Here is a 15,011-nt window from a genome sequence, read left to right on the forward strand (position 1 = left end):
ATGTTAAAAAAAATAATGTTTCACATCCATAAGAAAAAAAGCTCACAGCATTATCAGGATCTCCCTGGAAGAACTTGAGGTCTGAATCATCCAGAAATTGCCTGCAGTCGTGACATTTCGGCGGAGGTGTCTAAAACGCAAATTCATGGGATTAATTTGGTGCATTAAATCAAGTAGCAGCACAAATGGGGGACGAAATGAGTCACCTTGGCTGTGGACACAGGCTTGATGTTGCCATTAGTGGCGTTCTCAGTCTCAGGCCTGAGAGAGGGGATAAGAATTAAACTCATGCACATTACCTAAGGAGAACAACGGTTTTATTAAATTTGAACTCACTTCTCAGCTTCCGTTTTAAGGCGTTTCTCTTCATGGACCTTGACGAAGGGAAAAGCTGCTGTTAAAATATTACTTTCATGGACTTAATAAAATGGCATTAACTTGCAAATCAATTTTACCTCCTCTGTAATATCTTCCTCGGTCTTAACTTCTGCATCACCATTTGCTGCTTCTCCATTCAACTCATCAGACTTGCGTTTTGGGCTATTGGAGAAGGGTACAACACCTTTCATTTATAAACGGAAGTGACTAAACTTTACTTTTTTTTATTTTTTATTTCAACTGTTCAAGCACAACACATTTCACAAGACACAAATTAAAATCAGACTTGCTCAAAAGGACACAAATCAGATAGTACATTTTCAACTTACACTCTAGAGAACATTGACAGGATAGTTGGCTGTTTCCCGGAGTTGCGTGTAACCCTGCTACTGCCTGGAGATTCTGTGTGCAGGGAAAAATAAGTGTCATTAATAAAAACACTAAACATTCAACATCCAGCACATAATGTAGAGATACAGCAGTTGTAAAAACTGTAAAGCCATGCAACTCACTCTTGGTCTCAGAGTCTGCTTTACTGCGACGGCCACCCCTTCCCTTTGGGGCGCTGGGAGACTTTATAGCATCTCCTTCATCCCGAGTATCCATGGCTCCTTCCTGCTCGCCATCGTCTTTGTGAGATCCGTTTTCAGAGAAGCCGTTTGAGTGTCCATTCTGCTCCACTCCATCCACCCTGCCAACTCCCAGAGCTTTCTTCAGTATGGCCTTCACCTCCGATGTGTAAACCTCCTGAACAGAAAGACACGAGTTAGAGCTCAAGTGCTCATAACTCACTACTCTAGATGAGAGAATTGAAAGGGCAGAGCAAACTCACAGTGGAAAGCTCGGAGCTCTTTAACTTGTCCTCAAGGATTTTGAGCTGGTCCTGAGTATCAGAGAGCAGGAACTCCTGCAGTAACCTGAGCTTTTCCTTTACACACTCCTGGACAATGAAGAAAGAAAGAGTGCAGTCAGGCTACATAAATGTTCAGTGGACTTTGCGGAGTTTCTTTAACTTTTAAGTAGGACTGGGATAAAAAAAAAAAATCCTCAATTTAATAAACCTCATTTTGATGAACCTATTATATCAATTCTAACATCCCAAAAAACATTTTAGGCTGTGCTGTTTTGTTGATGTGTAAACAAGAACTCCAATAAATCACAATAAGCTGTGTTACTTTTGATATAAAACTCTGAATTTCATAAAAAAAAGGGACAAATTAAAAAAAGATGTGACACTAAGCAGCTCAATTCAAGCGGCACATGATCAGATAATGTCTTCCTCTAAACTGCTAGTTATAGCACGAAAAAAGTCAAGTAACATTACATTTGCCTCTATGGCCAACTAGAAAATAAACTGTAGAGGAGCATTTTGACAAATATGCTCTTCATTTCTGAAATTTACTTCTGATGTAATTTCTTTAGACACTGTATAGACTAGAACAATTAGATATAAATCTATAGTGGATACAAGTTTTAAAATCCATCTCTTAATGTAACCTTCTCCCTTTAAATATTTTGGTCAGCTCAAATTTATGCAGTTATAATTGATATTTATTTGAAATAATTAAAAGAGCAGTTCCATGTCTACCCTTGTATTGTTCAACTGGTTGAGATTGATATGGGATTTAGAGAGTAATAAGTAATGAGTACCAATACATTAAAGAGTGTAATCAGTACAGTAATCTAATTACACTGTTCAAGAATGGGTTCCACAGTTTACAGCATTAGTTCAAAGAGAATTCTTTTGATTTTTATGTGTGTGTATATATATATATATTATCCCTATGTAATAAGCAGGAATAACCTAACCATTTTATTTGAATACATTTCCGAAGGATGCAATGAAAACCCCTCACCTCATCTGACAAACTGTCACCACCTTCATCCAGCACCTGAAGCCTGGGAACAAGGTAAACATCATCTCATTAACATAGCCCCACAAATCTCTCCATCCACTTTTTGAGTGATCAAAATGACGAGCAATACATTTAACACTATAAATCAGATTTTAATTGTTAATATTTATTCTTAACTCTACGGTAATATCAGAAGCTAATGTGTTCTTCTCAACAAACGTTAGCATGAGATTGCTCAAGTAAACAAATCACGCGCGCATGCAGGGACGGCGTGCATTTATTTTCTTACTAACACCACTTCAGATGATCTTCCTTGAGTAAACTACACGAAATGCAGCCGAAATCAGTAGCAATGGGTCTAATGACTTGTGCAAAGATTGCGTAGAGGGAGACAGGAGGCGGGCAGGGCTTCACTCGGACGGACACATGTTTATTTGGCGCCAAATGCAGTCAGACTGACACCTGCAAGTCAAATCGCATCAAAACAACCAGCCGCCGCCTGTTTTACCAACTAAACGCGAGCTAATGGCAGGTTCAGCATTTGTAACATGGCTAAATGCTAACTAGAGTAAAATAAAAAAAAAACGTGACGTTTTTAAATATTCAAACAGCACTTAATACACCAGCCGTTATGTGACGTGATCAATGTGTAACGAGTCGCGAGCAAAGCCCGCGAACTAGCAAGCTATCAAACCCAGTTGTTGTTTTAAACAAACACAGCACCGTACCGTTCCTTGACATCCTCTGGCAGAGACAGTGAGGTCCTGGTAGGCATTTCAAGTTCGAGTTTGATCAAAGAAAATACTATTTAAAAACACGGTGTAAAACAACAACGACAGATAAAAGCGGTTATTAAAATCTGACAGTGCCAACAGCAGCGCGCGCTAAAGGGGCTCAGCGGGCTTTATGAATTGACGCTAGCAGCTGGGAAATACGCGCGGGCCGCTTTTCGCGCGGAAACGCGAGTTGAACGCTACCACTCTAATTCAAAGCACGGGGGTCAACGGTGTCAAATAAGCTGTGCGTTTCTATTTTGGTTTTAAATCATTCAGGTACGTCCTTGCGAGTATATGAAAAGTACATTAATATGAATAAACATATACTTTAAGGGTGAAGGAATATCAAATCGTACGTTGTTTCCAAGGATTATTTTTATGTGCACCCCTTGTACGGCTTCAGAAGACTCAACCGATATAGGATGTACCACGTTTTGCCTCGCTCAGGGGTGCAAATTCGCTCCAGGAGTCCAACTCTTCCAATGTAAATATTTAACTGCCAGTGACGAATAGAAATCTGAAACCCAGCCAATTTCAATCAAGTTTATATATATGTAGCATTCATTTGTCACAATGTTCAAATATTTAATAAAGAAAACAAAGGATCTTCAAACAAACAGATAAACGTGTAAATAAACATAAATAAATGCAGAGCCCTGTGAAATAAAAGCACCCTAAAATCAACATTAAACTAATATTAAAGAAATTCAACAGTCAGCAGCATTTCCTGCCAGTTGCATTTTCAGTGTTCAGATTTGTTTAAATCTATTGTAATATTCGTGTTTATAATGAACTATTCATAATCACACAGATGCACTGATTTTCACTAATTCATATTTTTTATGTTCATAACATATATATGTATAATCATAACATATAACATAACATATATATTTATAATCATAACATCTATATATAATAATAAAGAAATACAAATTAAAAAGTTAGTTATTTTAAAAGTTCTTCTTTTTTTTTTTTGATTATTTTATTTTAGATTAGTCTGAGTAGTAACCTACTCCTGTCACCACACACTGCCAACCACAACAATCTGACATAATCATTCATAGTTTGATCAGCCCACATTATCATGCAATCTTCGTTTATCCTACAGATGGCGCAATAGGCCAGTACAATGACATATGAGTTAGGCTCGTTTCTTTGGCTGACCACAAGGTGGCACTGTTGTACAGCGGTTGTAGTTACTGCTTTGGATCTGGATGCATGTCTTGTCTGAATAAACGTGTTCTCACATATTGCGGCGTGGAGTGGGAGTGGAGAATGAACATAAATCACAGAATTGACTGAGAACAGCTCTATATGTTTGCAGCAATTTAACCATGACTGACGTCACTTCCTGCTGACTCTTGGCCATATTCCCAGCTGTGTTGTCTCCCAGGGTGGGTTGCTGTTCCCACTCAGGAATTCTGGATGTTTGACAACAACCAGGCCAGACCATCTTTAAGCCCACTCAGTCAGGGTTCACAATCTTTACTTTTTTTTTTTTTTTTTTAGCTAAGAGTAGCCCCAGCTTATGGTCATGCCGTCCCAGCAACCCATTTCCCATAATGCCATTCCCATTGATCTAGTCATACTCCCCTTATCCTATAAAACCCTTCGGCTAAACATCTGCACTCCCACAAAACCTTGGAACTGGCACTTATTCGACTGTCAGAAATCAAGGCCAGCAGTTGGGCAATGTTGTTAGCAAACAGATTCATGTCATAGCGAGTCTGCCCTTAACCATGTTCGTGCATGCTAACATTTAGTTTCCCTTTTTTATTGTCTCTTTAGATTTCTGTAATATGTGGAATAAGCTCTTGAGTTCAGATTGTTAACCCAATACTGCGTAGGACTGAAATTCAAAGTAAATTGCGTAGTGGCATTAATCATTTCTGTCACGCACACAACAACCACCTCAGAAGTTACACTTAAAGGGACAGTTCACCCAAAAATGAAACTTGTCATCATTTATTCACCCTCATGTTGTTCCAAACCTGTATAAGTTTCTTTCTTCTGTTGAACACAAAAGATGTTTTAAAGTATGTTGGTAACCAGACAGTTGACGATAGCCATTGACTTCCATAGTATTTTTTTTTCCTACTATGAAAGTCAATGGCTATCATCAACCGTCTGTTTTTTTTTTGTTTTTTTTGTGTGAACTATCCCTTTAAAGCATTATGCTAAATTCATAAATGCAATCATGACACAGTCAATCAATCTAGATATCAATCAATAAGCAATAATAATTTTCAACAACACCCTTAACAACACCATAGAGAATGACAATCAAGCAATGACTTTTTAAAAAATTTTATTAAAAAAAAAAGGAATGAACTAATGTGTATGTACCTACATTAGTGTTTGGGATTGTACCGATTTAGCACAGGTAGCTTGCTACTAAACACAAGGCTATTGCACACAAGACATTCTACACGTATACACATTACATACATTCTGTACATAGATACATACATACATTAATATATTTATCATAAAAAACACTAGCATTGTTCCACAGGGTAGGCAATGTTTTACATTGAACGGAGTGATAGTGATGCTCACACAGGCTTAAACTCTTCATGCATTAAAAAAAGAAAGAAAAACCAAAATACATTAGACCGGCATTGGAAGAGCTGCCAAAGTGCTTTCTCTGCTGAACCAAACCGATCAACAGAGGAAACTAAAACATGTTGGGTTCAAACGATGAATGGGTATGATTGTGTGAGTGAAAGTGTTGGGCTGATGACATTAACGTATGACAACATTAAGGTCAATTCATAACAACAGGAGGAAGCGTAGGAAACAGCGGACTTCCTGAGGTTGCAGGAAGTTTAAATTTTCTTCAGAAGACTTGTGATCCATTACAAGACATGGTAACCTGTCTACACCTAACATCCCCCATATTTCAGAATGAATATCCCTTCAAAAGAGAGAAAGTCATACTCAATTTGTCCCATCAATGGCCTATCAATTTCAATTAACTTTAAATGTCGTTAATACTTCACAGTGTGTGAGCCTTCTTGTTGCTGCAAGCTCAATAATCAACAGGAGAACAATAAAGTTCCTTAATACTGTCGATCAGCGAATATGTTCGCTTGTAACACTTCATTCTTCTATTCAGTTCCATTCGTCAAGAGGGCACAAAACGAAGCACACGCTGCCGCAGCGACGCTACAACATTGTCATGCCAAAAGATCCAGAATTTACACCGGCTGCTGTGAGAAACTCGTTTCAGGAATTCAGTAATCATAAACGATTGTGCTTTCCTTATAGGAAAAATGAGGAATGTTAAAAAAAAAAAAAAAACAGAAAGGGACAGTGAGTTTAGATGGACAAATTGAAGTAACATTGACAATTGTACATAGGTTTGCCATACATATTAGTTTTTACACAGGTTAGACTTTCATGCAATACATTGAAGCGGAATACTTTTCTTGTCGGTAATCAAAGGGTGTTATGTATATCAAGTAATTCGATAAATACATAGGAAAGGTTCTGCAAGCATGCGTGGTGGTTTGGCTCATGTGGAGTGCATTGTCGATCCTTACATTTCAATATGTCCTCTCATATCTCTGAACCATGACAGTGGCAGTCGAACTTGTGGATAGGATACATCTTGTATTTGACTTCTGGTAGGTTAGTCAGCATAGGAGAAATATACAATCCCAAACTGCCTAGAAGTCTACAAAGTGCAATATTTTACATTTTGGTTTTTCGTGTTCTGTCAAAGAGCTAAAATACATATTCCCATTTGAATTTGGCTTTCTTTAATTTGCCTGAAAATGTCAAATATGTGATGGTCAGAAACCTTTGCAAGGATAGAAGCAACAAAGGACACAAGGGAGTCCAGTACCACACCTGTGATAGCTGCTCTAAATGCAAGGGTCCAAAGACGTTGATTGCCATTCTCATTTTATCCATGAGGTCTCTGAACGCTTCTGTCTTCTGTGCCTTGTCTCCAAGATGGAGTCTCCCCTTATCTTTAAGCACCTAGGAACTGTGGAGACGAAATCAGACACAGGTAGTGCAGTCCTGCATGATGGGAGTCGACTGATGTTCGTGTTTGTTGGTGCAGTGCTCCATTGAGCTTGAGCTCTTGAGTGGCACCATGCAGCGGTGAGGAGGTCTGCCGCAGTAGAGCAGCCCCCAGCAGCACAAAACCCTGAGGAACTCCTTCCTCATGTCCTTACTCCGCAACGTGTAGATCAACGGGTTCAACGCAGAATTCAGCGTGGCAATGCTGAAGAAGATGTCGGCTTTATTGAGGATAGGGCATTGCTGGATCGGACAGGAAGCGTCCAAGAGAAGGATGGTGAAGGCAGGCAGCCAACAAATGATGAAGACGCCCAGCACGATCGTGACTGTCTTCAGGAGAGCGTAAGCTGGAGAATTGGTGGCCTCTTGTTGGCTGGTGCGCACAATAAGGTAGATGCGCACGTAAAGGATCACAATGGACAGCAAGATGATGGTAAAGATGGTGACGACAAACAGGACGTAGTATCGGGTGTTGAGAGGCAGAACAGTGGAGCAATCATCCAGGTGGTTAATACAGTTCCAGCCGATAATGGGAAGACCTCCCAGAAGGATGGACATCACCCAGCACGCACCGATCAGAAGGAACATGCGGCAAGTTTTGTTGGAGCCATACACCTTGACCTTGGTGATGGCAATGTAGCGCTCTATAGCGATAGCCAGCAGGCTGAAAACTGAGGCGGATAGGGCGATGAAAGCGGTCCCCTCTCGTATGAACCACTGGACAGGCACCAAATGAAATGTCCTAGGGCCTGACAGAAAGATGTTGGCGATATAAGCAGAGCCAGCCAGTAAGTCAGAGAAGGCGAGGTTTCCAATGAAGAAGAACATGGCCGAGTGGAACTTCTTGTTGCGAAACACGGCGATAAGCACCAGGAGGTTTTCCAAGATGATGATGCTGCAGATAATGACAAATACAATTTTCAGGGTGTCCAGGCTTTGTTTACTCTCCATGCGGTCTTTAATTTCCACGTCGTTCATGTCCTTGGCAGAACGATAGTGGACCTGTATGAGGGTCTTGTTGAAGTACTGGGAGTATTTGCTCATGGTGACAGCTTGGCAAAGCCCTGCAACCGGACGGCCAGTAGTCATTCAGGGGGCAGGTTGTCTGAGCTTGTCTGGGCCAGCAGGGTCACAGGAAACGAGACACCCAGCCCGAAGGCACGTCTCAGCGGCCCAGGAAGCTCTTCGGTGTCACCTGGAAACAAATACAAAAAAGAACAATTACTGGCCGGCCAAATGTTAAAAAAACGGACCAAATAATTAAAAGTTGTAATTTCTGCACCTCTAACAGCGGGCAACATTGACAAATTTGAGTGAGATTACTTGTGTGTCCAAACAACGGAAAATAGGGGGAGTGTTGTTGTTTTTTTTGGCAATTTTGTTGCAGGTAAAAATCTTTCAAACCCATTTTAATGTCAGCTCTAATGATATGCTTCACATAATGCTATGCAAAGTCTGACTTAAACCTTAAGGTGAAATCTGGTCAGCCTGTGCACATTAGGTCCTGTTTCCCCCTGGTATTAAGATGTGTTTTCAGTGATCCGTTACAGAAGTCGTCAGGCTAGCTGCATTACCATTTCCACCAGGTATTATCATGCGTTTCAAATCGCCTGTGATCACTTGTGTTCAGATTTCGCCTAGACCCTCCCCTCTAAGTTCATCACACTCTACATCACTTTTATGGGATCAGTCTGTGCTGCACACATACAACTAAATGCACAAACTCAAGTTACACATCTTACGAGTGAGCAGGAAAGGAAGTCAATGAAAAAGAAAAGATGATTTTTGTGTTTGGTACAACACAGTGAAGTTGGAATCGCTTGTTTTGGTGTGCTCACAAACACGTCCCAGAATACATAAAACATTCAAGAACCCATTTACACATGTATTTAACACATCCTAATACCAGGTAGAAACAAGTTTGTCAGGTTATACACAATTACAGACACAAGGTTACTCTGCTCCAGACTGTAGCTACAATTGCTCACTAACAAGCTTCATCCTCGTAGTGTGCACTAGGCTTTATCTAAGGATCAAGCAGTGGTCCTGCACTGATCAGACAAATGTTGGAAACCAAAAATAGCTTAAGTAGTGTTCTGGAATTTCCCTTCTGAGTAAAGGCGCCATGCCAGAACTGTCCTTCAGCTACAATCTGTTCTTGCCCCGTGAACTAAGATAAAAGTGCATGTGACAGACAGTCTTCTACACCTACACATAACTGCACTGTCTGTGGGACTGGATGCTTAGTCTCACTTCTCTCAGACTGCGTATTGTAACCTAATGAGATGTGTAAAACAACGTCACAGAAACCATCACCTTGTCATCTGAATGTCTATTACATTTTACAAGAATCACCAAGAACTTCAACACAAATGACTAGTGTCATTTCCACAAGGCCACAAAGTCTATAAACTTTCCCCTAATCTAAAACCCCCCCCATTCAACTGCTGATGACTATATACATAGGGGAAATGCTGAGATTGACATTCTAGAATGTTTAGTAATTGTTGACATAAAAAATAATGCACAGATTTGAGTAACAAGGTTCTATGTATGTCAGAGACAGAGAATGTGAGCAAACAAGTGTGATTACCTGCGTCTGGCCTCAGACATGCAGTCACATTATTACACGTAATTACAGTATTTTAGATTTTAGGCTGGACAGTAACCCCATTCAGCTTTTGGCTAGCTGCTAAAATTGCGTAATTTTGAAATTGAAATAGTTTTTCATACAATTTGCTTGTCCAGTGCCTTTTATAACGCGTCAAGTAACGTGCAACTGTAATGCCATCAAGACTGGAACTACTTTATAGCCAAGAAGTTGTGGAAAATGTCATATCCAACATAATATCCATGTGTTTTCCCACTTTTCAGAATGGTAATAAAATTAATAGTGATAAGTTGTCCAAGCACTATTGATATTCAACTATAGAAAGATTTGAATTAAATAAAATAAAAACTTAAACTTGGCTATTTTCTAAATGTATCTTACTGTGAACAATTCTTCTAAACATATCTTTCATGTTTTAATAAAAAATAATAATATCCTAACTCTATCTTCTGGTGAAACAACAGATTTCTCTCTGCCGGACTGATTTTAACTCATTTTGTCCCCTTAAACCTGGTCCCTTTCTTGCTATTAATTGCAAGCACGCTTTCAGATCTGCCTCCATCCAATCAACAAACAATGGATAGAACCAAGTGCATGACCTAGCCTAGATTGTTTTTGTTTTTTGATAACCCATTTCACTCTGATGTATGTCACAATACGGGAAGTAACTTATTTAATTTGTGACTTAAAACTACAGATTTAAATATTACATTTACATTAAAAACATGAGAGAAATTAAGTGTCAAATCACATGCAAACAGGCCTTTTGTTTCAATTCAGAAGGGCAAACAAGAGATCTCCAGGAGATAAAGTATTTAGCCACAAGGTGTCTTTGAGCTGTGGGCTAGTGGTTAGGCACACATGCTCAATACGTTGAACCCCGGTATTGTATCATGTCCAGATCTCTAATTTCCTGTCTACCACCCACTGTCACAAATGACAAAAGACCACAATATGTACATCCCATAGTACTTAGAGTGAAGTCTGAATACAATGGGCTGTGCTTTGGTGTATACTTGCAAACTTTTGTGATTAAATATAGTAGACGAATCAAGATTTGACTAGAATATCTCTAGGCAGGTGGTTACAAAAGACTACACCACTCACAAGTGGGCTCACATAGCTGTTCTTCACTGCTTAAGACACATCACCAGCACAGCCAGAGCAAAAAGGCCAAAGCCTCAAAACTGAAAGATGCAAATCCCCCGTCAGGCCAGAGTCACTGTAGAGACTATGCAACCATGTGGAATGGCATCTGGAGACAAAGGCAGGAATCTAAGACATCTGTGTGACGCACACACCTCACTTCGACATCTCTGTTCGCTGCACACAGTTCAAAACCCCTCACAGATGCGGACTTATGTAAACATACCAGGAAACGTGTCTCAGTCACCTACAAACACACAATAAGGTACAGCTGCGCAGACAGTGGCACAAACCTGCTGCCAAATGCCAATAATATCCAGCCAGGCCATTTCCTTGAGCAGCAGCGAAGAACAATGGTCTCCTTGTCCAGGTTATGTTTCACTTGATACTCTCCAAAGGCACACTGTGCTCCAAATTTACAAGTACCAAATGCAAGCTCTACAATTCAAACTATTTTCAGTAAACAATCAACAGCTTATAGCATCCGGCCAAAACTTAAATTACCCAAAATGTGTAAGCTGTCTTCTCAGAAACCGAAGGACGCATTTCAAAACAGCTCTACGTCGTCTACCCACTGAAATTTCACTCTCAGAACAAGTTTAAGAAATTAGTTTCGCTACTGACAACTTATGTTTGTAATTTCACTGTCGTCTGCAAGCTCCCGCTCACATGCACTCTGGTCCTCGGTGTTACCTTGGAGACCATGCCCGACTTTCATCATGGGATTTGACAGCTTGTGAAACCTGATGGGCTGGTTTGTCGGCAGTGCCGTCTCCGGCCTGCCCCACTTTACAAGTATCCCCGCCCTGTCCTGCAACTTTAGACTAGAAGGGACGCCAGATCGTCCTGTCTGAAATAAATCGTTTGTCTCTTCCTCTACAGAAAACCATATTCATCATGCTGAAAGACAAACAAGACGTTCAAAACTGAATGCATCGCCAGTAGCAGGACTCCTCAGTCCAGCTGGCTAAGAAGAGCAGTCTTCCTGTACACAACTATGCTGTTATAGGCCAGAGGAAGTGTTTGTGGTGTCAAAAGACTAACATCCTGTTCAGACTTGATAGCTGACTGGTGGAGAGCTAGACAGTTAATGTGGGAAAGGTTCAGTGGAAGTGAGAGACGCAAAAGCAGAGCAGAGGAAGTTTATTCGGATTCTTACAGGTGTGATACGTGCGGCAGGAAATGAGCTGAGGCAAGGCAACAAGCCGCTCGTTTTCTGTCACATGTGTGCGACAGACAGACATAACTTCGAGAAGCCTTTGTTGATTTGATCAGAACTGAGTCACCATAAAGGTCACTGTTACAGTTCACAACAAGGCAACCTTATGATTAACATCTCTCGTTCCACAGTCAGTGAAACCTGAACTGATGACCCCAGACTCGGGCAGGACCCCGCCCACATCCCCGTGACAAGTCTACAAAGGCCACAGGTGTTGTTTGTGCTTCCCAGCAATACCTGATAAGCCCCAATTAGTTAGTGGTGTCTATGCAACCGTGTTTCCCACAACGCACCTGTTACCTAGCATCAGTTGGACAACAGTTGCCTCTTTCTCCAGAGAGATCTTACACCTTTGCAGCTCACACAAACCGTCAGCAACCACACACAGTTGGAAAAAACAAAACGTCTATTAGGCAGATGTTTCACTTCAGCTTATTACGGCTGGTTCTCATGTTTGCCATCACGTACATGTAAAATAACCAGAATGAGCCGAGATGATACCTTATCAGATAGCAAAATGATCACGAGACATACGCTTCCTTTAAGTTTCGTTGAGGGAGACAGGTTTAAGAACAGAAAACACAAAGTGCTGTTAGAAACTACGCATAGCACACGTTACTTGTGTCACTGCAACGTCTGTCAGCGCAGCGCGTTCACACCCGAGAATGTGGATATTATTGCTTTCTCAACATGAACATATGAAACAATATAAACACTTTATTAGCATTTTTTCTCCATTCGTGCTGCTTGAGCTTAAATGCCTTTGTTCTTTATATTTCTTCTTTACACTTACCGTTTAATGTTTTCAAAAGAATACCTTAAGATATAACGTAAGCTTGTTGTGTATGTTGCCTAATCGTAAGCTTGTTCAGAAATGGTGACAAAAACTTATAATAAATGAATTAAAAAAAACTTCTTGTTAAACGTCTTTTAAATAAACTTAAAATATTCCATTTTATGAGTCTAAATATTTGAATACAACATTTTTTGAAAAATGCCCATTGCCCACCCCTACTTTATGCCACCTATTTTAGTCCAGCTTAAGTGTTAGCCTTGCGGTCAGCAGTAAATAGCAAAGATCCCTTTTTGCGCTAATGTTGTTGTTGTGCTCTATGAAGAGCTTCAGGCACCGACAAGCTACTGATACTACATCCTGTCCCCATCGTGATAAGTAACACCATCCACATGACCGCATTTTTTCAGCTCCACCACAACTGCACCATTACCTAGAGCTTATTCTTGGGGAATTTTATAACATTAGGTTGTTGCAAACAAAACACATTCAACTGCAAATCCTACAAATGTGCTAAAGAGCAGTTGGAGGAAACCTTTACCAGAACATCACGCACACTGTACGCAAAAATGTTCTTTCAGGTTTGAATGCATTGTAGAGGGACTGTAATATGAGTAATATCAAAATGCAATCAGTTCATAGCATGTGATCATTAAACTGATAATACCTTGCCCTGGAGAGTGGTACAATTACGTCATACATAATTGTATTGATTTGCTAGCTGGTTCCATAAAATCAGATGTAAAAGGGTGAAGCAGAGCACTTACAGACGGGTGGGGAGGGAATGGGGGAGGAAAATTCCATCAAGCCAAAAGAGTTATGATTCAAAGCCAGTCAATGCAGCGAAGGTGATACAACACAGAGAATCCCAAGACCACAAAGCTCTATTCAACACACTCTCATTCCACCATGCTAATGACCCAGGTCTGACATGTACTTCCACGACTGGAAAAATATGTCTTTTAAAAGTATATTATGCAAGTTTATGAAACAACTAGTCCTGGTTCAGGATTCTGATTGGTTAACACAGAATTTCAAGCATGCTACAGGCTTGCTGCGGTAGGGTGTGTTACCGGTGTTTGGCCATACACCAATTACATTACTTGCCCACCGTGGCACCAACCCCACTGTCGTTTTGCTTTTTTATAGAAATAAAAAACATTTAATTCAGTTGGACAATGGACACTACAATTATAATTTGAGAGCGTCTGCTCTGCTCCATAGAGTCGCTGCGGATCATGAGCATCATTGACAAATATCTTATCTTGTAAAATGTGCGGTCAGTACCACCTCTCCCTATGCACAGAGTAGGCGTGATTGCGAATTTGAAAGCGAAAGTGAAAAGCGAGCGCACATTCAAAAGCAATTTCAATACCCCGTTGATAGATAGCGGCTCCCTGATGCCCGCAAATTATAGGCCTTTACAGAGAGCATGCGAGAGCACGAATTCGAGCATGCATCCAAAATATCAGTCATACCAGTTGTCACAAGTTTATATCCAGGTGTAAAAATATCCTCACATCCATAGCGTGCTATAATCCATAATATACTCATGCCTGATCACCATATCACTGCACTGCTCCAATAGAATCGTTATTTTTGTTGCATGTTAAACATTTAAGTCTGTGATATTTTATAATTGGTTATTTGCTGAAATTCAAGTTTTTTTAATTACCGATATTGGTTACGTTTGAATATATATTAATAATATATATTAAGATATTTAATTGTGTATCAAAACAAATGCAGTGTTTAAGAAGTTTCATCTGAAAGGAACGTTACAGGTTAAATTCAAGTCAACTTCTATTGACAGTATCTTTGGCATATCTACCACCGAAAATAGTTCTTAGTTTGTTAAAAAAAGAAAACAGGTATACTATTGTTCAAAAGTTTGGGGTTGGTACGATTTTTTTAAACGTAAAAATACAGTAAAAACAATTTTCTATTGTAATATTTTTTTCAAATGTAATTTATTCCTGTGATCAAAGCTGAATTTTCAGCATCATTACTCCAGTCTTCAGTGTCACATGATCCTTCAGAAATTATTCTTAATATGCTGATTTGCTGCACAAGAAACATTTCTTATTATCGTCAATGTTGAAATTATGTTGGTTGAGCTGCTTCTTATTTTTGTGGAAACCATGATACACTTTTTTCAAGATTCTTGATGAATAGAAAGTTTAAAAGCTTAGACATC

The 15,011-nt window shown here is 39.9% G+C and overlaps 2 protein-coding genes across 5 annotated transcripts in view; both read right to left on the minus strand.

The window, feature by feature from the left end:
- Nucleotides 1-3,187, minus strand: part of dnmt1 (DNA (cytosine-5-)-methyltransferase 1) — a 265,280-nt gene extending 262,093 nt beyond the window's left edge. For all 3 annotated transcript variants that reach the window (XM_056252634.1, XM_056252640.1, XM_056252628.1), the window contains exons 1-9: nt 2,963-3,187; nt 2,235-2,277; nt 1,211-1,318; nt 891-1,125; nt 708-780; nt 456-540; nt 337-374; nt 207-261; nt 47-130 (exon numbers count right to left, since the gene is read on the minus strand). In XM_056252634.1, coding sequence (XP_056108609.1) covers nt 47-130; nt 207-261; nt 337-374; nt 456-540; nt 708-780; nt 891-1,125; nt 1,211-1,318; nt 2,235-2,277; nt 2,963-3,009 — 768 coding nt within the window. In that variant the 5' untranslated portion in view covers nt 3,010-3,187. The remainder of the gene's footprint in view (nt 1-46; nt 131-206; nt 262-336; nt 375-455; nt 541-707; nt 781-890; nt 1,126-1,210; nt 1,319-2,234; nt 2,278-2,962) is intronic.
- Nucleotides 3,188-6,806: 3,619 nt separating this feature from the next.
- Nucleotides 6,807-15,011, minus strand: part of s1pr2 (sphingosine-1-phosphate receptor 2) — a 33,589-nt gene continuing 25,384 nt past the window's right edge. For both annotated transcript variants that reach the window (XM_056252961.1, XM_056252953.1), the window contains exon 2: nt 6,807-8,240. In XM_056252961.1, coding sequence (XP_056108936.1) covers nt 7,022-8,134 — 1,113 coding nt within the window. In that variant the 5' untranslated portion in view covers nt 8,135-8,240 and the 3' untranslated portion in view covers nt 6,807-7,021. The remainder of the gene's footprint in view (nt 8,241-15,011) is intronic.

The sequence above is a fragment of the Rhinichthys klamathensis genome, unplaced genomic scaffold (assembly GCF_029890125.1).
Source record: "Rhinichthys klamathensis goyatoka isolate OS25496 unplaced genomic scaffold, OSU_Roscu_1.1 h1tg000004l_1, whole genome shotgun sequence".
In the NCBI taxonomy this organism is placed as follows: Eukaryota; Metazoa; Chordata; class Actinopteri; order Cypriniformes; family Leuciscidae; genus Rhinichthys; species Rhinichthys klamathensis.